The sequence below is a fragment of the Barbatula barbatula genome (assembly GCF_947034865.1).
Source record: "Barbatula barbatula genome assembly, chromosome: 6".
Lineage (NCBI taxonomy): Eukaryota > Metazoa > Chordata > Actinopteri > Cypriniformes > Nemacheilidae > Barbatula > Barbatula barbatula.
This window is the reverse complement of record NC_136765.1, coordinates 16,706,234-16,730,820: the sequence shown is the minus strand read 5'-3', so window position 1 is coordinate 16,730,820 and position 24,587 is coordinate 16,706,234. Positions and strand designations below refer to the sequence as shown.

Below are 24,587 nucleotides of genomic sequence, written 5' to 3'. Positions count from 1 at the left end.
ACAGTGTATGTTGAAGAAGAATTAAAGCTTTAGAAAACAAGATATTTACAAATAAAAACACCAGAACACTGTATACATTGTGCTCTTTCAGCATGTTATCACCATGACAGAAGGCTGTTGTTCTCATTGAACATCTCACTTGCGGTGGAAACGTTATATAATGTCCGTCTGCCACTTGTAAATTGGATCATTCATTATGTAGGAGAGACAGTAGAAGACAGTGATTTTATGGACGTCATCGCCATATCAAGCAGCCCACACTTGTTTTTTCCTCACTTTCTTGTGCATTGTTTTGTTCAAATCATTCTTCATCATGTGAGTCATTAAAGATGATAAGACAGACAGAGAGACCTTTTTTCGTTTGAGATTTCATTTGAATGATCCCATCCTTGATTTCTATCATCTTTTTTGGGGGAACTTCCATTCAGGTCACGTCTGTGTGTACACTGAAAAGATGATACTTCAAACTAACTTAATTAAAATATGGACAGTGGTTCCACACAACAGAAATATGTTATCTCTACTCAAATACGAGTAAACTTAAACAGCCATGTCCAAATAACTTGAATCAAATAAGTTTTGAAGTAGAGCTAACATGTTTCTATTATGTGGAACCACTGTCCATTATTAAATTAAGTTTATTTAAGGCAAGAGACTTTCTCATATAGCTGTTATTTTTGGAACGCACTAAATAAGCTTAATATAGCTCTTATTGTTAGGAGTTAGCCAGAAGTTGGTTTTGCATACCCCAAATACTTAGTTTTTCTTATTAAAGCAACTTAAAATCTGGTTAGCAGGTATTCTACCCAAGCACATGCTCTACACTTAACCACATTGGTAAGCCTCCAAAAACATTAACATACCAGAAAATCTTTTAAATAAAAACATAAGAGTATTCAAATTTAATTGATCTAAAATTAAACTTGATCGAAACATGTTACTTTGAAATGTAAACCAACATTGAGCCAAAACATTACTGTTTTAGTCTGTTTAACACAATGTAATTGTGCAATACATACAACCAAAAACAATGGTGTTGAAACAAAATTGTTTAAATAAAGTGAACAGTATCGTAAAATATTTTTTTCGAGTGTATTAGTGTACGGATGGATGAATTTGTGTGTGTTAGGTGCGTGCTCCATGAATAAAGAGATGTGATTTAGTTGCCTGCAGCGATTGTGTGCAGTCTGACCTTATCAGAGCAGTCTCAGTTTTTTCTGCTAAACCTGGTGAGTCACCAGCCACACACACACACATATACATTATAAGAAATTGAATGATATTGTCAGGGGAATGTGTCCTGTGAGAGATGGAGGAAAGACAGAGAGAGAGAGAGAGAGAGCGAGCAGTGGAAATTGTAATGCAGGTTTCACGTGCCCAAGCAGAGAGCCGCAGCTTCTCACCGAGCATCCATCAGAGCCTCTCAGGAGCAGTTTAGGAGCCCAGAGAGAGAAAGAGAGATGTGGCCTCAGCTCGGGCAGGTGATTGATCACCTTCATGGAATTACACCATCTCCAATGTGAAGTCAGTCTGAGGATTAATGAGCAGCTCGCTCTCTCTGAGGTAGAGCTGTTTCGAGTGATTGAAACACGGCTATCATAGAAAGAGATGGCTGAGGACTCACAGCTCACTCCCCAGCTGAGGTGTGTGTGATCTGAGGTCAACTGCAGATAGAATCATTTTGCTTCGCTCACAGGAAGTGCTCACTTGACTGTCTTTGTCTGGAGTTCATCACAGAATGATTGGCACATGTTAACTTTTCTCCTCACTCTAAATAAATTATTCTGCAAGGCTGAAGCGTGTTTCATGTACCTGACCGACGGTTCTTAAAGGGCTTGTGTGCATCGAAGCAATACTGATTTTCACAATTTAATCAAACATTGTTTGCATATACAATTGTTGAAGGAATTGATTAAACACAGCAGCACGTACAGTAAATAACGTTGAATCTCATTTGTTCTGCATGTTTTGTTATAAAATGCACATGTTGTAAACCAGACACATGATATGCCATATTTTAACTGTGCTTATCTGGATGTTACTACGGGTACGCAATGTACAGTGTCGTTTGTTAAAAAAAGTTTAAAATTGTTCTCTCTTAAATGTGTTGTTTCGCTTCAGAAGAGTTAATTGGATTATGATAGATGTAGTATGTGTTTTTGGATCTTTATCATGTCCCATGTAAGTGTAGATAACACACTAAGATAATGGGTCGCCATTAATTCTGGTTTCAAAGCCACCTTTAAACTCCGTGGCTACACACATGGTTTAATATTAGTCTTAGTGTTTAGCCACAGTCTTTCAGAATCTATTCAAGATATGCATTCAGGTGCTAAAAGTCTGTTTCTCAAACAAGCTCATTAGCGTGTCCTACTGAAAAATCCAGCATCGGTTTCTATAGTGGTACAGGCTGGTTTATGTTTGTTATTGCTTGTTGGTGTTGTTCTTGATGGTAAACTTGCAAAACCTACTGAATATAGACCATGAAAGTTGAAAAGCTTCACTGTAGTTAGGTTTGGTCGACGACGGTTAAGCTAGTTAAAAAGCCCAATAGGGAACCTTCAGCATGCTGCGACCAATATTCAAAACATGCTCTTTTTAAAGCGTAGTTGCTTTATTCATTAATTTAAATTTAAACAACTATAGCATATTCAGTTCAACAAACAGCATCAGTGTATAAATCACAGCAGGGTTTTAATTTTGTCAGCTTAAGTTAGGGTTTCATTCTGAGGCCTGCAGCAAAGCCCCAGGCTGCCACACTCTTACTGCAGGGGTTTTATGTGCTTTTTCAAACAGGGTACTTTGGACAGAATTTTCACTTATGTAATATATGCAAATAAATGTCCTGGAATAAATATCTAATCATTCAAACTGGATTTTGATATAATGTGTCATATGGAGTTATTGAAGACGTTGTGAAGTAATGATGTCTGGTAGGGGACAGACTCAAAATAATGTGGCAAATATAGGCTAACATTTCCACTCTATTAAAAATAATATTTTCAAAAAACCAATTAGAAATGATTCTCAATAAAAAAGATACACTTTACAGCTTTTACAATCTATCATCGGTCGTGGCCTAATGGCTGAGAGTCAGACTCGTGACCAGAAGGTAGCTGGTTCAATTCTCAAGGCCGGTGGGTAATAATGACTGTGCCTTTGAGCAAGGCACCTTTCTTCCCGGGCGCTGCAGTGATAGATGCGGACTGCTTGTGGTGTACATGTGTTCACTACTTGCTGTGCATGTGTTACCTACTCTCTGGATGGGTAAAATGCAGAGGTCACATTTCGGGTATGGGTCACCATATTTGACAGATAGGTCACAAGATGTAATCTCAATTGAAAAAGGAAGACAGTGAGACATAGCGACTGGCCCGCCCCCTTTGCAAATAACCAATAGCGTTTTATTCGCAGCTCTCACAGTGAAAGGGGCGGGACTCTTCTGATTCTATAGCGGATTTGATTGGACGAGAGGCGGAAGTTTAGCGTGATGCTGTAATTTCTAGATTTTTGGAGTGCACATGACAGACTGTCAGTTTTGAACGCTTATATCTTCTAAATGGGAATTTTGTCAGGGTGTAGGATCAAAAACAGTTTATTGAAAAACTTTCTGTGGTTCCACTATATGTTCTTTGTGATCTTGTAGATTGGATTATATGTGGCAAGTTAACCAATTGATCGTTTGTAGTGTGTCACTATAAAACAGATAGATGCTTGCTCTTACATCAGACAGAGAAGAGATTTACATTAGGATTTCCTGTGATGTTTGTAGAACTGCCGATCTCTCCTGACGGCAATCTCTGTTTTGCACTCACTCTCTCTTGCTTTTTCTCTTCTCTTTCTGTGTCCTGTAGGTAGTGGGCCCTCCAGCTGCGGGGGCGTTCAGGGAGAGACCAGCTAAACCCACAGCCTTTCGGAAGTTCTATGAGCGTGGAGACTTTCCTGTCGCCCTGGAACATGACTCTAAAGGCAACCACATTGCTTGGAAGGTACATAAAAATAATACTTCTGATGCTCATAATGTTTACTATACTTACACCACACTGCTGTCTTTGTAGTGTACTTTATATCTGTCATCAATTTCAGATATATCTGGCTCCAAAGAAAAATAAAATGAAATGTTTGGATGGTGCTTTGTACAAGTGGTTAGTTTTTAATCAGAACATGCTATGTGGTCGAGGAAACACATTTATCAGTTAAATAAATTGGGCCTGTTTATACATTACGCATTCCTAGTTCCTACATCCCATCTTCGTCATTTTTGCCCCTAAATTATACAACTTGTAGTTGTGAATGACCAACCTCATGTGTTAGTTTGTATACCTGTAGGTTAGACAGATTGTTTTTTTCTTGTAGGTTTGATACCATTTTCAATGATTAACAACTTGTAGTTGTGAATGACCAACCTAATGTGTTAGTTTGTATACCTGTAGGTTAGACAGATTGTTTTTTTCTTGTAGGTTTGATACCATTTTCAATGATTAACAACTTGTAGTTGTGAATGACCAACCTCATGTCTTAGTTTGTACCTGTAGGTTAGACAGATTGTTTTTTTCTTGTAGGTTTGATACCATTTTCAATGATTAACAACTTGTAGTTGTGAATGACCAACCTCATGTGTTAGTTTGTATACCTGTAGGTTAGACAGATTGTTTTTTTCTTGTAGGTTTGATACCATTTTCAATGATTAACAACTTGTAGTTGTGAATGACCAACCTCATGTGTTAGTTTGTATACCTGTAGGTTAGACAGATTGTTTTTTTCTTGTAGGTTTGATACCATTTTCAATGATTAACAACTTGTAGTTGTGAATGACCAACCTAATGTGTTAGTTTGTATACCTGTAGGTTAGACAGATTGTTTTTTTCTTGTAGGTTTGATACCATTTTCAATGATTAACAACTTGTAGTTGTGAATGACCAACCTCATGTGTTAGTTTGTATACCTGTAGGTTAGACAGATTGTTTTTTTCTTGTAGGTTTGATACCATTTTCAATGATTAACAACTTGTAGTTGTGAATGACCAACCTCATGTCTTAGTTTGTACCTGTAGGTTAGACAGATTGTTTTTTTCTTGTAGGTTTGATACCATTTTCAACGATTAATTGCGTGTATACACTAATCCAGTCATAATTTCTCGCTGTCATTGTCATCCACAACTCCCTCTACTTTTGCCTTCCTCCTTCTCTCTCACCTCCTCGCTCTGAATTTCTCTAAAAACTCTGAAAGCTTTGGCATGAATTATTAAAAGCGAACTTCAAAATGAATTTTCCTGCGTATTTGAAAAATAATGTCTCTTTTTCCTTGTGTTGTTCTGAAATTGCTGGGAGCAGACAGGAAGTGGTGTATGAAATTGTAGCTGTCATATCTAATGCATCTGTAATGCTTATTGATTTCCCCCTGCATGCCGCCCTTGATTTGATTCCGCTTTTCACACACAATATTTACACCCATTCGCAATGTAAATGTAATAAGCATATAGGTGTGTTAAATCAGCCCCCTGCGATCTCTTACCTGGGACTAGGTCACGTAAAGGTCATCCTCGGGCTAAGAGTATTAATGTGAGTGAGTTTGAGATTGGGAGTGTAGTGGAGATGGTAGCAGTGTACAGTATGCCAGTGTGTGTATGAAAGGCTGGTTGATTACTTGAAATGTGTGGGCACAGCTGTGCCAGTACAGAGAACCCTTGGGGCAGTAGTTCAAGATGAGGTTACCCATCTGTCTGAATGAAAGAGAGAGAAAAACAGTTATGGTGAGGTCATTTCTACAGAATAGGTGCCATTTGCGTTTTCTCATTTACATATGAGGATGAAAATGATGAGGAGAATCATTCAATAATAAATGTCTGATGCCAACTTACTCTACAAATGAGGAGAATCATTACAGTATACAGTAACTGTAATATAAACATATTTCTAGACATAATGAACTTTATTTTTATATTTCTTTATTCTTTGTTATTGGGATAACTTCTCTATTCCCACACAGTGTTTTTTTGAGAAACTGCATTTTTGCATTTGCTAATATAGAGTACATAGTTTGATCAAAATATATGATAATAAAAGCTAGCTTTTTTATTTAATTTAATATTTTGTAACCCCTTCTTAAGAGATACCATATAAAGTTTCTTTCTGTGGGGAGAATAATATCCCAATTTGCATTAAAGGGACATTTCACCCAATATTAGATTCCGTCTTCATTTACTCACAATTGTTTCAAATCTGTATAAATGTATTTGTTTTGATGAACACAGAGAAAGATATTTGAAAGAACCATTGACTACCATGGTAGGAAAATAGCTTTTTACATTTCTTTGTTCCGTTGAACAAGATATTTCGAAATAGGAAAGCAAATAGTTTTGGGGTAAATTTGACTATGGTTATTTTCCAAACAACTGTTTGGTAAAATATCTTCCTTTGTGTTCAAAAGAACAAATACATTTTTAAAGTTATTTTTCCTTCTATGGTAGTCAATGCTGGCCAAGAACGGTTTGGTTACAAGCATTCTTCTAAATATGTTTCTCTGTGTTCATCAGAACAAAGAAATGAATACAGACTTGGAACAACTTGAGGGTGAGTAACTAAGCGATTTTCCACCATCGCGCAGAAACGTTCTAAGCAAAGTCTGAAACAGTCACAATTATGTCTCCACGGGAGCCTGGTTCAACATTGCACGATTACAAACTATTCCCGGCTTCGGATTTTTCGGCACGGTTGTCTAATGGCATTGCCTGTGGAATTACCTCGTGGCAGCCGCCTTTCTCTCTAGTTGAAGCGCTTTGTATAGTCGGTTCTCGTGTCGGTTGCGGACATTGCAAGGAATACAACCAACAAGGTCCCACTTGTATTTGCAAAAAATGAAATAAAAAAAATCAATAATGTGACGTCATTATTTGTTTAATCTCAATTACTGTCTTCAATTATTTAATAAACATTTTTATTATGTTATATTATGTTTATTAAATAATTATGCTGCCGCTACCACTCACAAGAAGATAACATATTTTGTCTTTAGCGGCGCCAACCGTGCCAATGGAAGCGGCTGGATTTTGAGTACACGGAGCGTCATCGTCAACGCTTCTGATTTAATGGGTGACGTCATGCGTTGCCGAACTGAATTGTGGATCCGTCAGCGTCGCTTCTTGCGGCAAGAAGTTGAACACAAGAAGTTGAACATTTCTCAACTTTTCAAGCGCAAACGCAGGCGTTAGACAATCAGATCACCTGCAAATAACCTACTGCATGCTCTAGCCAATCGCGTTCATGCAAGACTGGGGAACAATTTAACTGACTGTTGTAACTTTGACAATCGCGTCGGCCATGCTTCAGACACGCCCTCCGCCAAGCGTTAACGCTCCGTGTTTTCGGAGCGTAAAACCGCCGGCGTTTTGCCGCTTACTGCATGTTTCCAATTGAAAATGAACTGGACAAACGCGACTGCCTCGTTCCGCCTGAATGGCCCATAATAACCGTGCTGAGTCTTGCTAATGAAAGCACGCAGAGGCGTTATAACTCAGTCTCTTGTGTTACCGAGGCAGCGCGTGACGCGTTTGTGTTTACATTCTGCATGAAGTGAAATGATTAAGCAACGAGAACTATCCGGCATGATGGTGGAAAAGCGCTCAATGACAGAATTTTCAGAATTTTGGGGTGAACTGTCCCTCTAAATTCAGTGATACTTGAGGTTACACAGAATGCAGTTTATTACCATTTACGCACATTATCTGACTATTCAGACACTGCTGGTTAAGTTTTTTGTGGTACTGCTTGTTTTCATCCTGCTGGTTTGATCTGTATTCACTCCAGGAGAGGGTCAAAGATGGTCATGATCCTTTGACCTCTCTAAAATGTGTCTCCCCCTCTCTGAGCAGCAGGGTGCAGCAGTGTATTCCTGCAGGTATTATGCACATTCCCATCTCTGTTCTACTACGTTACTCCCTGTCTCTTTCTCCTTCAAGGTAAACAATGTCCAAGACTTCTAGAAGGCTTTTCGCAGGGAAGCTTTCGCTTATATGAGCCCCTGCACCTCAGAAAAGGAGGTGTGTGTGTGTTTATAGATGTACGAGAAGTGATGCTTTATTTAAATGTCAAGGGCAGCATTTAAATGCATATAGATTTTTAATCTCGTCTCTGCTATTTGCGGATGATGTTGTCGTGTTGGCCCCTTCAAACCAGGACCTTCAGCATGCACTGGGATGGTTTACAGCAGAGTGTGAAGCGGCTGGAATGAAAATCAGTACCTCCAAATCCGAGGCCATGGTCCTCAGTCGGAAAAGGGTGGCTTGCCCACTTCAGGTTGGTGGAGAGTTCCTTCCTCAAGTGGAGGAGTTTAAGTATCTCGGGGTCTTGTTCACGATTGAGGGAAGGATGGAACTGGAGATTGACAGACGGACGGTGCAGCTTCTGCAGTAATGCGGTCGATGTACCGGTCCGTCGTGGTAAAGAAAGAGCTGAGCCGCAAGGCGAAGCTCTCAATTTACCGGTCAATCTACGTTCCTACTCTCACCTATGGTCATGAGCTTTAGGTCATGACCGAAAGGACAAGATCCCGGATACAGGCGGCTGAAATGAGCTTCCTCCGCAGGGTGGCTGGGCGATCCCTTAGAGATAGGGTGAGAAGCTCGGCCACCCGGGAGGAGCTCGGAGTAGAGCCGCTGCTCCTCCACATCGAGAGGGGTCAGCTGAGGTGGCTTGGGCATCTGTTACGGATGCCTACTGGACGCCTTCCCCGGAAGGTGCTCCGGGCCCGTCCGACCGGGAGGAGCCCCCGGGGAAGACCTAGGACACGCTGGTGGGACTATGTCTCCCGGCTGGCCTGGGAACGCCTCGGTGTCCCCCCGGAAGAGCTGGAGGAAGTGTCTAGGGTGAGGGATGTCTGGGCATTTCTGCTTAGACTGCTGCCCCCGCGACCCGGTCCCGGATAAGCGGTAGAAAATGAATGAATGAATGAATGAATAGATTTTTAAGACCCCATCACAACACACACAGTGCTCTCATGCTCTTACTACAAGGTTTGATGTGGTGTTAGGAACATGTGCAGTAGACTGATAAGAGGGAGCAGGAGGTCTCTCTTTGTATCTCTTGATGTTTTTCTTTCGTTGTGCATTTGTGTATCTCTCTCACATGGTAATGTTTTTATCAAAACATTGCATCAATTTTAAGGTGCTCCAAAGTGTTTCTAGGGGTCCACATCAAGAGAGAGAAGAGGTAGAGGTGTCTGCTGCGGAGCTGCCTAAAACTAGTACTAATACTCCACCACTGCTTCATTCAACCACAACTATACATCTCATCCATCATACAATTGTCCATCCTTCCAACCATCTGGTTATAGATGATTGAGACTTGACCAGAAAACCTCACCAGGCTGGAAGACCAGCATAGACAAAACATATTTTATTTCCCATTATCCTTTGCTATTTATTCCTTTGTTCTTTTTGTTCTATTTGTTTTAATTTTTCTATATAGTTTTTAAATCAAGAGTGATGGCATGGGTGTAAAATCGAAGAAGCATTTAATATAAAATAAAGTAAACTTGATTTCCGCTGTCATGCTGCGGAGTGGGGAGGGGGTCGATCAATTAATCTGATCAAGTGCTTTAGGAAATGGGGAGGGTAAGCGATCTCATTCATTCATCCCACTGATTAAATTATACCAGGAGTAGGGGATCAAAAGACCCGCATACGGGAGTCTGTAACACTGCAGACACAGCACTAAGGTGGGGTGTTTTTATTTCCCCTCTATTTTATCTCCATCTGTGCATTAGCATTTTAATGGGCGGTACCTTATGTGAGCACAGACCCACTCCTGACAGCTATATGACCCGTCCAAGGAGAGGCATTACTCTCTGGAGTTAATCCCACAGTCTACTTTCAGAGAGCGGGCTCATTATAGACCTGGCAAGTCGTACACCTGTTTAAATACAGAAAAAAGAAGACCGGCTCGCTCTGTATGCTTCAATCTCTTTTCAAAAACACCCTGTCATAGGTAGCTGCCAGCATATATTTTTTTGCACATTTTGATTTAAATTCTGGGCTGGAGAGGGAACACGAAGTCCAGTAACATTCTATCGTCCTTCAAATTAGGTAATTGTTATGGATAATAGGGAAACCATTCCAGGGCTGTTTCCAGATCCAAAGATTATGATGCTCCCGGTCTAGTTCAGCTCCATTACAAAGCAACCCATCTGCCCATACGCAGTGTTCTGGGCACAATGTCTGAGCTAATCACTCGAGCTGCAGAGAAATGTGCTGATTGGCTGATCCTTGACTGTGACGGCGTATATGAGCTGCTAAATTTACTTAGCTGCAAAGCAATTCATACATATATTTTGAATAAGCATATACAGGAGTACTTTCCTCCAGAATGGTGCATAGGCTTTATTTGCGGGTGGGACATGTCCCCACCACATTTTGAAAGAAATTAAGAATTGCTTGCACAAGGTGTGAATTGTTAAGGGGCCATTAACATCTGAAGGTCGTGGAAAAACGCAGTAGCTTTCTCACCATCTCCTGTTGCACACACGTATACATTATTTGTGCTGAAGAGAGCCGCGACTCCAGAAACGCGGCCAGTATGAAATGCGTGCATCCATCCATCTGACTTTCCCGTTGGGCTGCTAGCGTTTGGGGCCGGTAACGGACGGCCACTATATATGATAAATATTCCCAATGAGTGAAGGAAACAATTTATTAAAGTATTAATTGTTTTTGTCCCCCCACTTTTCAAAACAAAGTTACACCACCGGAATGGTGAAGTGGTTTACCTACACGTGCTAAGCCAAACCTTGACCCCATGCTTTAACCTTTAGTCACGCTTCTAACCATCACCAGAGCTAATTACGTAAACCAACCGCAACATCATCTGAAATGAACGTGAAAGACTGGTCTCAGGGGAATGGAAAGTAAATGCTAAATTAATTTTACTTATGGCCTGGTAGCAGAAATGTGTTTTATCGATCCACTAATGTATATTTGCTCGTAGTCCTGTCTAATGTAATGGCAGTAATAACTCCAGCAGAGCATTGTGGGTAATTTAGAGAAGGGCGTTTGAAGATGCGCACGTCAGAATCTTCAGACTGACGTGATATTGTGTGGTAATGGCTCTCTAGTTCTACTGGGATTTAAAGCAAGGATAAAATGATGTTAAATGCTGGAAAGTTTGACATTGTATTTTCTGAATGACTGATGAGTTCCGTTTCCAGCTCTGCCGATGGTCTTTCCAGCTCTGTCTTTCTGTTTATCTCCAGCCCTGAATGAAGAGAGTTTTCCTTTTACCATTTATAAGGCGAGATGGAAGTTAGAAAAGTTGCAGTCTTTTTGTATTCATCCTGCATTAATGTTTCCTTCCATCATTGTGTTTCAGAACTTCAAGATGGGGCCTGTTGGGAGCCCAGATATTGGCCCTAAAGTGTAAGACGTGCAGAGAGAGAAGGGGGGGTGGCAGATTACTTGCCTTGCCCCAACCTGAGCCACTGAGCTTCTATTGATCGACATGCTCGTAGCCAGCGGGCTGCAGATCTAAATGGAGCCTTTAATTAACTTAATGGAGCCATAGCAGCTGGATGCCAAACAATGCTCAGCATAGAGAATGAGCAAAGTACTCACTAATGTCAAATACTAATGTTAGCAGTGCCCCGGTAAAGACACAGTCCGGGGGAGGGAGGTTCGGGGGATCATTCAATGTTCTTCCTCTATCTGCTCTGCACCTCACTGTCACGCCAGTCCTGTCACTATCTAGACCCCTGTCACTCACTACGTCCCCCTGCGTAGTTTTTAACTGCATTTCCTATTTTTCTCAAAGATATCACACTCTCTCTACCGCACTCCCTCTCTCCCCACCTCACTCTCATTCCTGTCCACTCATCCGTTCTGTCAGAGGTTAATTGGTTTGGAAATGATTCTATTCATTCTGGACAGTAATGCTGTTATCCTGAGAAAGAAAAAATACGCCACACACTTAAGCCTAATTTAAAAGACAGGATGGGTGGGGAACGGCGGAGAGAAAGAAATCCAATTTAATCTACCCTGCCTCGTTTCTGTTTTTTAATTTATTTTAGCTGAGGCCTTTACCCACAAGTCTTTTCGTTAACTTATGGCAGAATTTCATTACCTTGAAAGCTTTTTGTCCCCCCTCTTTCGAGAGGATAGATGGCCCTAATGCCTTTCTTGTAACCTCAAGGTCGGTATGCTTGGGTTGGTGGGGGTGCTCACGCATTTCTGTGATTAATACACGCACGCATAATGCACGCACACACGCACACACACACACATAAGCGCACTGCGGAGAAAAGTACCCGGTTCACCACCCTTGTTGTGCATCAGAAATGACATTCATATTCAAATTCAGACACCCACAGGGCTGTTCATGTCTCCCAGGTGTACCTACACCACCTTTCTGATCTCGTCTCTTTCCATCTCTGTGGATTGTTTGATTGTCTGTCTCCCGAATGGCTGCTCTGTAACTCTCAGCTACTGATCTGACCTTCTCTCTCCCTGCAGCTGCTCAGATGATGAGAGCTTGTCTCATTGTCTAGCTCTACAACTGCTCTTCCTGTCTCTCTCTCCGGCTGTTCTTGTCTCCCCGCTGCTCTGCAGTCACCCTACACCTGTTCTGTCTATCTACAGTCTCTCTGATTGTTTTTCTCCCTGTCTCCTCTCATGCCCCCTCTACTCTACTAGCTATTCCATCTGCACTGTAAAACTGAACTAAGAACAACTTGTTGTAAGACGTACAGCACAGATTTTAAAGGGAAAGTTTACACACAAATTCTGTTATCATTTATCATGTCTGTGCATCAGGTTTGGTGTCCATACAGTGGATGTCCATGAATGCCATTCTTCAAAATATCTTCTAAGTTTTACAGGCTTGGAATGACACAGAACGGTGGCGGTACTCATTCATCTCTATTAAATGGACACAAAACCAATGCATTTTAATGGGTGCTGCCATTGTTCGGTTACCAGCATTCTTCAAAATATTTTCTTTTGTGTTCTGTAGAAGAAAGAAAGAAAGTCATACACGTTTGAAATGACAAAAGTGTGAGTAAATAATGACAGACTTTAAGATGCCCAAGACACCACATTCTGTTACTTTCAACAGGTCTGGACCACCCTGTCCCTGATTAGCTACATTAGAGGCTGTATAGATTAGTCTCATTCTCCGTGGTTGCCAGTGAATTTCTGTCTAGGTCACATTGTAAAGCTCATTACTGAATTTGTCACGGTTTCTTCCATTATGGAGTGTGACGGCCTTTGTGTCCTGATGGATGCGTCTTTGAGTCGCTACATCAGAACTGATGATCCTGCCCCACGTCCTTATCTCCCCACCTAACACGCGCAAACAATCGGGATACGATGAGAAATAAAGATGAATGGAGAGAGGAAGGAAGAGAGAGAGGAGGGCCGCCCGACTGCGTGCGTCTCACTTTCTTTTGTGATAATGTGAGAGTGATGGACGAGACGAGCCAGAGACGCTGTCAAAGTGTCACCTTGCTTTGTTCTCGTCGCGCATAAGAGGCAGAACGACTGCGTGGGCCAGAGAGCAACGCGACGCTCTGTCTGCCGTATCAAACGCCTCCTATCCAGCCAAACACGCTCTCAGCGAACGGACAGCTGCTGTCATTTTGTGTCGGAGAGAAAAAGGCAATACAAAAAGGAAAGGTAGATACAGTGGGAGAAAAGTGATCTGTGGCTTGTAAGCGCGCGAGAGCGGGGCAGAGGAGATGTTGCTATATTAAAACACTGAATTATGGATGAGGGGCCAAAGTAACAACCACATCTGTGACCCCAATATGGCTGAGAATTGACCCAGCACTGTGACAAAATCTTATTACAGCCCGAGAGCACCTCTGACTACAGCCAGTGTGCGTGTTGTGTTTGTAGCGAGGTGTGTGGCTATACGGTATACAGTGTGTTCCGAAATTCAGTGATCTGCTGACTGAGACAGTGTTTTAGGTCGGAATCAGCTGAAAATATGCCAGGGAGAGAGTAGTGCCAACAGTGCGGAAGACACCACAAAAACTAGACTTGTCAACGCTTGACAATTGGCTTGGTGTGTGCTGGCCCAAAGACACCTATGTTTGGCCAATTTCTAAGACAGCATTGGATTTATTAATAAAGTACTTACAGTATATATATATATATATATATATGCAATGTATCTAGCACAGGGTGAAAATTTCAAAGTAGAAGACCGTAAAAAACATTTATTAAAATACATTTTTGTTTTGATTTTATTCCGGCTACAACTGTTTAATTAAAAAATTATCAATAAAATAGTATAAACAAAAATAGTTCCATTAAATAATGGCATGAAATTAGATTACGTTAAACAATTTTTATGTATGCTACATTTATATACATTTAAAACACATTTTGTTCTGTTCAAGTTCCTGTGAACTGGAAGTTGAGAGTGGTTTTTACTTCCGTATTCTGACACATTTCCGAGTGAAATTAAAATTCAAGTAAGAAACAAAAACTGTGGCTTGTGTTTTTCACTGTGAATTGATTGTATGTATAAAAACAACCGTCTGCATTTTGAAATGGAACAGATGCTGGATGCTCCGCCCAAGCCATCTAATTGAGATGGATTGTCAGTAAAGGGCGGAAGTGCATTTTCCAATTTTAATTTAAGATTATGAGGGCACATGAATTTTGAAAAAAAGAGAATGAGCCACATTGGTAACAATAAACACTAATATTTAATGAAAAAACAAGAATTGTTATTTTTAATTCATTGGGACTTTTAGGACATCACATTTTGTGTTACTTTTAACACGGCTTGTGTTGTCCCTTTTATTTATTTCATACAAAAGCAACACAAAAAAGCACTGAAAAGGTGTGGGCACAGCTGTTTTTCCTATAGACCTTTTTGCATAGGCGTTTGTAGTTTTGTAGTTTCCTCTTTAGACGTAAACTTTATGGGAAAAGAGCATTTAAATAAACCACACAATGTGATACTACGTTATTTGTGGCTTTATTCAATGGCCAAAAAAGCATGTCCTAAACCTTGCGCTGCTCTTGGTAGATTGTGTTGATCATTATGGGAATGAGAAATTGCGCCTCTGTTTTTTAATGTGTAGTAAATCACCCTCAGAAAATTCCACTGCCATCTGTGCTTTTTTAAAAGTGTGCTCTCGTGCTATTTTGCCCTGTTTAGTAAATTTGACCCATAATGTGTTAAATAACATACCATAAACAATGTGTTGATAATTAACACATCCTTTTTGAGTGTACTAAGACCAAACTCAATTGTGACATCTGTGTTCCAAATAGGTCAATGGTCACTTATGAGATTTCAAGACAGTAAAAATGTAGCCTGTATTTGCTATAAAAAGTAGATTGCTTACTATGGTTTGAAACATATAGCTTAAGCTTTTATCTTATATCTTGTCTTAGATCTTAGCGTACTGTCTGTGGCACTGTGGTAACTGTCTTCTGTCTTCTACCGTGTGTGTTGTTGTGTGTGTGATTTGTTGTCACTATCATGAAGCAGAGAGGTAGGCAGCATCCTGAAAGTGCTGAGCTGTTGTATTTGTCTCCTCCCTTAAATTCCACAAATCAGCATATTTCTGTCTTTGTCACCGATGTCCTCTGGGACACAGATCCCCTCTCACTGTTACAGTGCGTGTGTGCGACACAGACCTCCCACGGACCTGTTCATGGGATGTTTTAACTGCTTGTGTGTGTTTCCATTATCCCTGCATGAAAGTTCCAACATCAGCACCCCACCATGGTGATATGTTCCCAAAAGGAGCATAATTGAACATGTATAAAGCAAACAACCCAAAGATTCACCACAACCTTGCCATTCAACTAGGCTCATCAACGATTACACCGTCCAGCACAGCCAGAAACCTGGGAGTGGTAATCGATGATCGGCTTAACCTTACAAGTCATGTTGCCAGCACCACCCGGTCCTGTAGATTCATCCTCTACAACATTAGGAAAATTAGACCTTTCCTATCGGAGCACTCTACGCAAGTCCTAGTCCAGGCTCTTGTCCTGTCCAAACTGGATTATTGCAATGCGCTTCTGGCTGGACTTCCTGCTTGCACAATCAAACCTCTCCAGATGATCCAGAATGCGGCGGCAAGAGTGGTCTTCAATGAACCGAAGAGAGCGCATGTAACTCCGCTCTTCATCAGGTTACACTGGCTCCCTGTTGCCGCCCGCATAAAGTTCAAAGCTTTGCTCCTGGCCTACAAGACCAACACCGGATCTGCACCATCGTATCTCCACTCGCTAATGCAGATCTATGTTCCTGCCAGATCATTGCGGTCTGCAAAGGAACAACGACTAGTGGTACCATCCCAAAAAGGAAAAAAATCACTCTCCCGTACCTTCTCTGGATCTGTTCCACATTGGAGGAATGATCTACCAGCTGCTACAAGATCAGCAGACTCGGTTGCCATCTTTAAAAAGCGCCTAAAAAAGCATCTCTTCCGTCAACACGTCGTTGATTGATTTTCTTAATTCTCTTCCCTTTCCTTTATAAAAAAACAAACAAAAAAAAAATTACTAATCTCACTATTCTTAGCTTTGTATACTGTGCTAGGCTTTAATGGACTAGTTTGATGCACTTATGTATTTTGTTGCCTATGTTGTTATAATTGCTTCCAATGTTTCCTCATCTGTAAGTCGCTTTGGATAAAAGCGTCTGCTAAATGACTAAATGTAAATGTAAACAAGCAAACACTAATGTACAAGATACACATATAAAATGATTAAGAATTAATCACAGATGAGATCTCTTTAATATTTTAGTTATTTCTCCTAGACATTGATGAAATTAAATGGAGAACAAAGGGAAATTTAAGTCCTCTGCATCTCAGATAATTCTCAAATCAGCTCTCATGGTTGGCCTAGAAATTGATGTTAGCTGAGAAAGTGAGAGAATAAACAGGAAGAGAGAGTAAGTGAGGTGTTTCAGCATGCGGTTGGCCAAACGAGGGACAGTAAGGCTGTGAGCAGACGGGTTGCTTGCCTCCACTGGCCACTGTGTTGCACAGCTTGCCTGCTAGGCAATGAGCCTCTCCGAGAACTATCCACAGAACAATCTGTCAGTCCTTTTCTTGTTGCCTGTTAGATAAATCGCCAATTGCAGGTCTCTGAAGTCACAGGGGCTTTAGATGTATAATATAATATATACATATTAATAGCATTATTCATAATGTTACAAGAATAGAAAAACAGTTTGGATTCAGTTATATGTTGATAGAGACAGTATTCAAGAGATACGGTTTGTTTTGAACATAGCCCTATTTTATACACCTCTCACAACCTATACAGTATATGTAGGAAAATGTCAGATTGATTCATATTAAAGGGCCTTTTTAAGACATGCAATGCAATGGCCTTTGATGTTTTTCTGACGTGTCAATAAATCAACACTGTCACGCTGCCAGCATACACCTCCATCTCAAATCCAGGGTCCCATTCGAGCGCGGCACGTGCCAATCGACAACCTGGAACAGTTCAAATGCCACTTAAGCTTTACATTATCTATCCTGCAGTTCACAGTTTTCCTTTCGAAGTTTTCAACTTTGAATCATCCAGCCCAAGCTCTGAGCTCGAAGCATTTAATAGTTGAATTCTGTTTATGACACAGTAGCGATTTAAAATTGTGTATCTCTGTAAAACTCGCCTTGATGTTTGGCCTCTAGACTTTAAAGTGCTTGAACGTGTCTGTTGGTCATCCCTGATTTCTTCATCTTTGATCAGTTCTGTTAGTGCGGGGGTGACTGGTTAAAGAGCAGCTCCTTGATGTCACACCTGATTTTGTTCACTTTCAAATGGCCAGCAACTTCAGAGTGCCAGACAAAAATGTTTTTTCTTCCCTTTGGTCTTTGATGAGATGACAGGAAACCCTGGAGCTCAAATTTGTTCGAGGTAAATTAGAAGCAAAGCGTTCATTCAGCCCTCCGAGCCGTCCCGCCCTCTCCCCGCTCCAAGAAATGGCCTCCATTTCCGCGTTCTTAATGACCTTTCATAATGGCTCTTTGTCAGGGCTTTTATTTATGACAAAATTGAATGCAATCTTTCAGTCTGAGGGTGATGCTGTTTATAAGAAATGGCCACGCTAAAGGAGACTCCATTATGGGAAATGTTGTAGCATTGCTTTCCATTTCAAAATCAAAGACAATAAAACAACCTACGAGTAAATGTGTGCTTTAATGAAATTAGGCTGGAGCGAAATGGAGCACTTTAGCGAGAAACAAAGTAGGATAGAATCGAGTGGCGTTGAATTATTGTTTATTGGAGGTGCCAGGCAATCTGAGCTGCGTTTGATTGGTCGGTAGAGAGTTGAGGGTGTTTACTGTGTTAAAGTAAGCTCCGTCTTAATGAACATCAGTGCCAGAGTCTAGCATCTCTTCCTCGACTTCTGAGTCACGAACAGCCTATTTATCTTCCTGTCTGAGCACTTTAATAACCGTAATGGCTCTTACGATAAATGACCCTTGGCCCAGGCAGGAGTGCGCATTGCAGGGTTTTAAACCTCACGTGAGGACACCAATTCTTGCCCCTCCCCCTAAAGGTGCCCATGCTCAACGCTAAATCACCTGCTAAGTGGACAGAAACATTCTGGTCCTGAGCCACGGCCATTCAGCCAGTATGCTTAGCATCTTTTCCCCATTCCCTCCCTTGACAGTTAGAGGTGAGATGAAGCGCTGTAATATTTGGAGTCACGTGCCAACCGCAGACAGGCTGACCCTCCTTCCGCCCAATGCTGACAGCACATCCACCTGACAGTCATATCTGGTCGTCCCTTTCTCATGCAGATGCGTTTTCATTAAAGACACCGGGGCTGAGGAGGACACAGCTCAGCTCATTTACCGTCAGAGGGCAGGAAGAGGACAAATGCAAATGGCGAGTAATAAAGAAAGGGTGGAAATCGGGAGCCAAAAGTTCACACGAGCATCCCACAAATAGACTGAACAAATCAGATCTCCAATCAAATCAATTACAGCACTTGGTCAATTTGGAGGAGACTCAAGTTTTGATCTTAAGATGGTAAATCATCATGTACTTGTCTATTATGGAGATTTTCCCCTTAGAGTATCTTGAAATATCATGCTTTCTGAGAGATTTGTATTTTGAGTACAGGTTCAAACATTTTATTGTATTCCATTACACCTTGAAAATTGTGTTGAGTTTTGTGAGAAGACCAAAATCAGTAATCTGAGGAGTGGATATTAGGTTTAGTTCAATTGATTCTGATTATTGTTTTGTAGAACGTGGAAGCCAATACTATTTGCCACCAACAAGCTAGAGAAAACACCCTTTAATATAGTTAAAGGGTTGGTTTACCTAAAAGCTAAAATTCATGAATTACTTTACTTACTGTATGTAATCAAGTTTATTTCGAGTTTATTTAGCAAAATGAAAAACAAAAAAAGTGCAACGTCGGTAGTTTTTAAAGCTAATTTGTTCTTGCATGTCTCGTGACATAATATCATAAGAGTATAAAATATAAAATAGTAACGAGACACGCCGATACCAACGAGTTGTACAAATTACTTTTATGATGGATGTGTATGCTTTTTAGAGCTTTAATAACTTGGGCCCAGTATATTTAAATAAAGCATTTTTTTACATGCACAGGGCCCATGGGCGGGCCGGAAAGACATTTTTGCTTTTTTTATCACCTTTGTTTTACATTAACATTCAGTAAGCTATCATTGGAGCCATCTGTGACATATGTAAATCATATTGGATGAACCTTTGTTTCCTGTTCAAAGATAAAAATACGTCGACTCAAGAAAGAAAATGCACTTTCAAGTGATTTCTTAGCATCTTTGAACAGGCCCTCAAGGGTGCTGTGAGAAATAACATCATACATGAGGTCAATTTTCAGGGTTTTGTAAATTAGTTCTTGCATTAGCACTGTGATATTGCAGTTCTGATATCAGGACTTAGGGAGAGAGGTTGAATGTGAATGAGCGATAGAGGGAGTGAGGGGATAAAAGCGAACAAGTGAGCTTTTTAGTCTATTCAGTGCGGTAAAGTGCTCCATTCACTGCCTTTAATGTGCTCACATACATTCCATTACACTTCCTCTCTCCAGAAGAGCCGAGCAGGTGTCTGAGTCACACACACACATACAGGGCCCTTTTCTTTCTCTTCCTCATTTATATTCTGATTAAGGGAAAAATGACACATCAGTGCAGGTTTTCCATGGCAAAACCCTTTTCGTCCTGCACTGGTTGTGTAAAGAACTCAGCTGCAGCATCGGTAGATTTAACTCAGAGGAAATGCAAATGATCTGAGCTCTGTGTGTGTCAAGCCATACGCAGTAACTCTGTTAAAGGATACGACAGATACAAAGGATACTATAGTAACACAGAATTATGATTCTTATCACAGACAGGATCCAAATATCCAATAAATACTAAATGTCTGCAGAAGTTTAGTGTTGAAGAGAGTTTTCATTTTTAACGTTCATAACCTATGATTTAGGGAACCGTGTACACCTTAAATTGAATGGTGCATCATTGCTCTGGGTGTCTGAGACATATGTACAGAAGATGGTTGTAATAGTTGAGGTCTTAGTAATAACCATGAGGTTCAAGGGAGCACTCAGATCTCTTAAAGCGGAGAGCAAACTTTATAGAGGAAGTGGTGCTGTTACCTTTGACATGTTTGACAGATTCCGCTTTAGATTACAAACAGTACTATTTGATTTTCCTTGTGTTTAAAAGCTTGCAGGGCAGCGTGGATCCTCATATAAGCAACTGCCTGTTTCAGAAAAGATTGTTTCTGTGCTTTATCACCTTCTTTGTTGGCAGAGAATTCAGTACTGCAAACATATGTGAGAGGTTTCTGCTGAGTCTGGTCCTATTTCTCCCCCTTCTATATCACCCTCTTCTTTCCTATCTCACTCCTCTCCGTCCATGTCCTTCTGTCTCTCTCTCCCCTGCTTGGAAACCTCAGACAGATTCTGTGCTCTATGGAGATGAGTGGGTGTTTGGTCTCCGGAGGGGCCTAACAGCATCCCTGCCTGCTGCGTTATAACCACACGCTGAGGCCGACCTCCTGACGAAACTGATCGATACAGCACAGCAATGAAGTGGCCCATCGATTAAGCCCATGACAGGGCATTTAAAGGTTTAATCTGGCTAACGAGCATAACCTTTTCCTCTGAGGCATCGGCCTGCATGAGAGGAATGTGCTTGAGGATATCAGGAAGCCAGCGGTTAGGCGACCTTTACTGTGTTAGTCTTATTTTTGGTTGAATATATTCATGCAGACTCCAAAATGAACATTTTGCCATTTCTTCCAATTTCCCATATATCGTCCATTTAAATAACTATTTCTTACTGGGCATTGCATTTTTTCCAAGTGACAGTAGGATTATTTAACATTTATTTAACCCTTTTGTGATAACAGCGCAGGTTACGCACACGCAGACACACGTGTCTAAATTTATTCTGCGTTTTTTATACACAGCTATAGCAGAATGATAGATAAGATTAAATCCACCTTCTGCTTGTCACCGTCTTCAACCGTCTGCTTGACTCCACGAGATCTCGCGATAAATGTTGAACGTGATTTCGCTATTAGATTGACTCAACATACCCTTATAAGTTGACAAATGCACTCGTTAAGTCAACTTACAAACTAGTTAAGGCAGTAATAACATAAGATTTTAAGTAAACAAATTTAGATATTGCAAGTTGTGTCAACTTAAATAATGATGTTAGTGCAAACAAATTGGCGAAATAATTTTTTACAGTATATGCAGATCTTATTTATGCTTAGAACATATTATTTTTAAAATCAAAAGAGCATTACAAGTTTTTTAATGAAGTTACATTTTAAAAGATAATTTAATAAATATTTCAGACATACAGACTTTACTGTAACTTTGATTTGATTCTCTCATATCAGGTACATCAGGAGGCCGGACTGCCAATCTTACTATTCTGTTTAAACCACATATTCTGCTTAAATAGCCGTTTTATTCCAGACAGTTTTTATGTGTTTGGAACTTGGAGAGTGTTAATTTTGTGCACTAGGTGTTTATTAACCCTTCCGGGCCATTACTCCTGTTGTTTGTCTGCATGCCTGTGACAGAACACAACCTCATTTCTGTATCATTTCTGTATTTGTCATGCACAGATCTGAGTGTTAGGAGTCAAGGCTTGACTTCTAAAGAGCTTCATAAATATGCATACGTGCTGTTCTTTTAGATGTGAGCGTACTGTAAACACTGCTGGCTGCGAGTCTGCTTGTGAGCCGCGTTTGTTATTGCAGAGGACATTTTTTATTTCATGCTTTTGGTCTGTCAGCCCTATTACCAACTAAGAAATGTTTTAAACTATACTTCACCCCTCTCCACACAACACCGGCGCTTCGCAAATGGCCTTATCTTTTCTGCCACTTGTAAGTCTTCAATTGGCTAATGTGAAACCGTGGGCCTCTGCGTCATGCCATCACTGGATCTGGGACCAAAAGTTTTTCTCAATTTTCATCCCTAGATGTCTATCTCTAGATAGAGTGAAAGAGAAAGGGGTACAGATAGATATTAAAGTATTCATACATGTATGTGTTGTTGTCATTGCAGCAGGATTTCGACATTGGTTGAAGAGGCTAGTCAGTGATTGTCAAGAACTGTTTGGATACAAGCATTCATCCAAATATCTTTCTCTCTGTTGATCAGAACAAAGAAATGTATACAGATTTGGAACAACTTGAGGGTGAGAAGTTAAATTTCATAGCTATCAGCATTTTGTTGTAGAAAAAGAATGATACTTAAGTCTTGATTTTCCTTGATTTACATGCTTTATAAAAGCACTCAACTGGTTTAAGAGAAGATACACATAGCCTACACACACATCATCAGCAGAAGTAATAACTTTCAATTTGTATGACTCCCTGCAATATAGCAGTACCATTACAGATCCGTTCTATAAAGAGAACTCTCAGTGCGTCTTGATGAACAAAAGAGAGAGAGAGAGTAAATGAATATGATAAGGAAGGTGTATGGGAGGAGTATGTTGGTACATTAAGGTGTCAGAGCTTGCGCGTATGGCCTCCGGCTAACCACTAATGCTTTCATGTGAGAGCTTTACATGAGATGAGATGAGCTTCACCTGCAGAGAGATGCAGACTCAAGACTCACGCTTTTCACTGAAATGCTGATTAATGGCCGCTCACCTGATACATGTTTTTGTGCCCATCGGTGTGTTAAAGCGTGAACAGATCTGTCCTCATTTGCCTTTCTATTCTGGGCGTTGAGACTGGTCTCAGAACAAAGGTGTCAGAACATTGGGGGCTAAAAACTGTACAAAATCCCAAAGTGCAAAAGTGTCTCCGTTTCAATATATAGCCGCCTACGTAGCAGCATTTTAAAGCAAAGGTTGCTTGTAAGGTGAGAAGATTCCTTCTTTTGTCAGCATCTAGGTCAACAATACAGGTTGAAAAAAAATCCCCAGAAGTAAACAAAATTTGACAATAGCTGCTTTTGAAGACATTGTCCAATAAAAAAGAATAGGTTTTATTTTGATGACATAAAAAAGCAGAAGGCTGTATTATCTTTCCTTTTAGATAGCTTGTTAAAGTATGTGTGTTTTTGTGTGCTCTGGATTGAATAGGTTTAGATTTACAAGCGTTTGGATCGTAAAGTCTTTCTGTCAACTTGATTTTATTGCTTTGCTGCCGTCAGCTCTATGGTTTTAGCTTGTTTATTGCTGATAGTGGACTAATCATATACAAATGACCAAGTCATCAAAGCTTGCCTGACCATGCAGCTTATCAAAAGCGCCATTTTACGGTTGAAGGCGCAGGAATTGCTCCCCGTTGGGAGATTTTGTACATCTGCGTTTTAGTGTACTTGTGATGTTAGCCATGTTGCTTAATTATTGCTCTGTCTCGGCTGCACCGCACGATGCGCCTTAAAGCGCATTCATCCTTCACATTCTTCCAATTAACATAAAGCTACTATTAATTGCTCTCATATATTGCTGTTGTTTTATGTGTGTTGGAGTCGTTGTCTCCCAGATGTCTTTGATGTTCTCTACGCTTGTGCGATTGTTTGCACTTTTAAGTGATAATGTTTCCCCTGCCAGCAGTATGAAAAAAGATCTTTGATAATAATGAGTTACGGTTGTGTCAGCCATTAGTAAACTGACTGTGTGCGAAATGGTAGTCTTTTACAATCACTGTGGATCTCTGCTGCATACAGTATCCAGACACGTACACATTGTGGAATGGAAGATAATTCTTTTATGAGGAATGATATTCATGTCTCATGCTGCAGACCTACTGGATCTATCGTGACTAAAGTTAGAAACTCTGCTCCACAATTCAGTGAGCTGCCTATGGAGACAGCATTTTAATGTTACAGACATGCTTTCTACTGAACGCATCTTTGCGTCTAAAATCAGAGATGCAGCGCTCAGGAATGTTTTGCAAAAAGAGCAGAACAGAAGTTGCCATGCCAACTTGCTTCTGTAAACAAAAGCTTGCAACACTTGTCCCGTCTCCAGGGTCTTCTGATTGGTTTGCAGTTCTGAAATTGACATTGATGAATGGCGCTGCGTGTTTAAGTTGAATTTGACATGGTGTCTTATAAACGTGGCAGAAGTTG

At 40.6% G+C, this 24,587-nt stretch overlaps 1 protein-coding gene across 1 annotated transcript in view; it reads left to right on the top strand.

Annotated features, from left to right (window-relative positions):
- Positions 1–24,587, top strand: part of pacrg (PARK2 co-regulated) — a 90,772-nt gene that overhangs the window by 17,272 nt on the left and 48,913 nt on the right. The window contains exon 2 of the mRNA XM_079458247.1: positions 3,855–3,989. Within this exon, the coding sequence (XP_079314373.1) occupies positions 3,855–3,989 (135 nt within the window). The remainder of the gene's footprint in view (positions 1–3,854; positions 3,990–24,587) is intronic.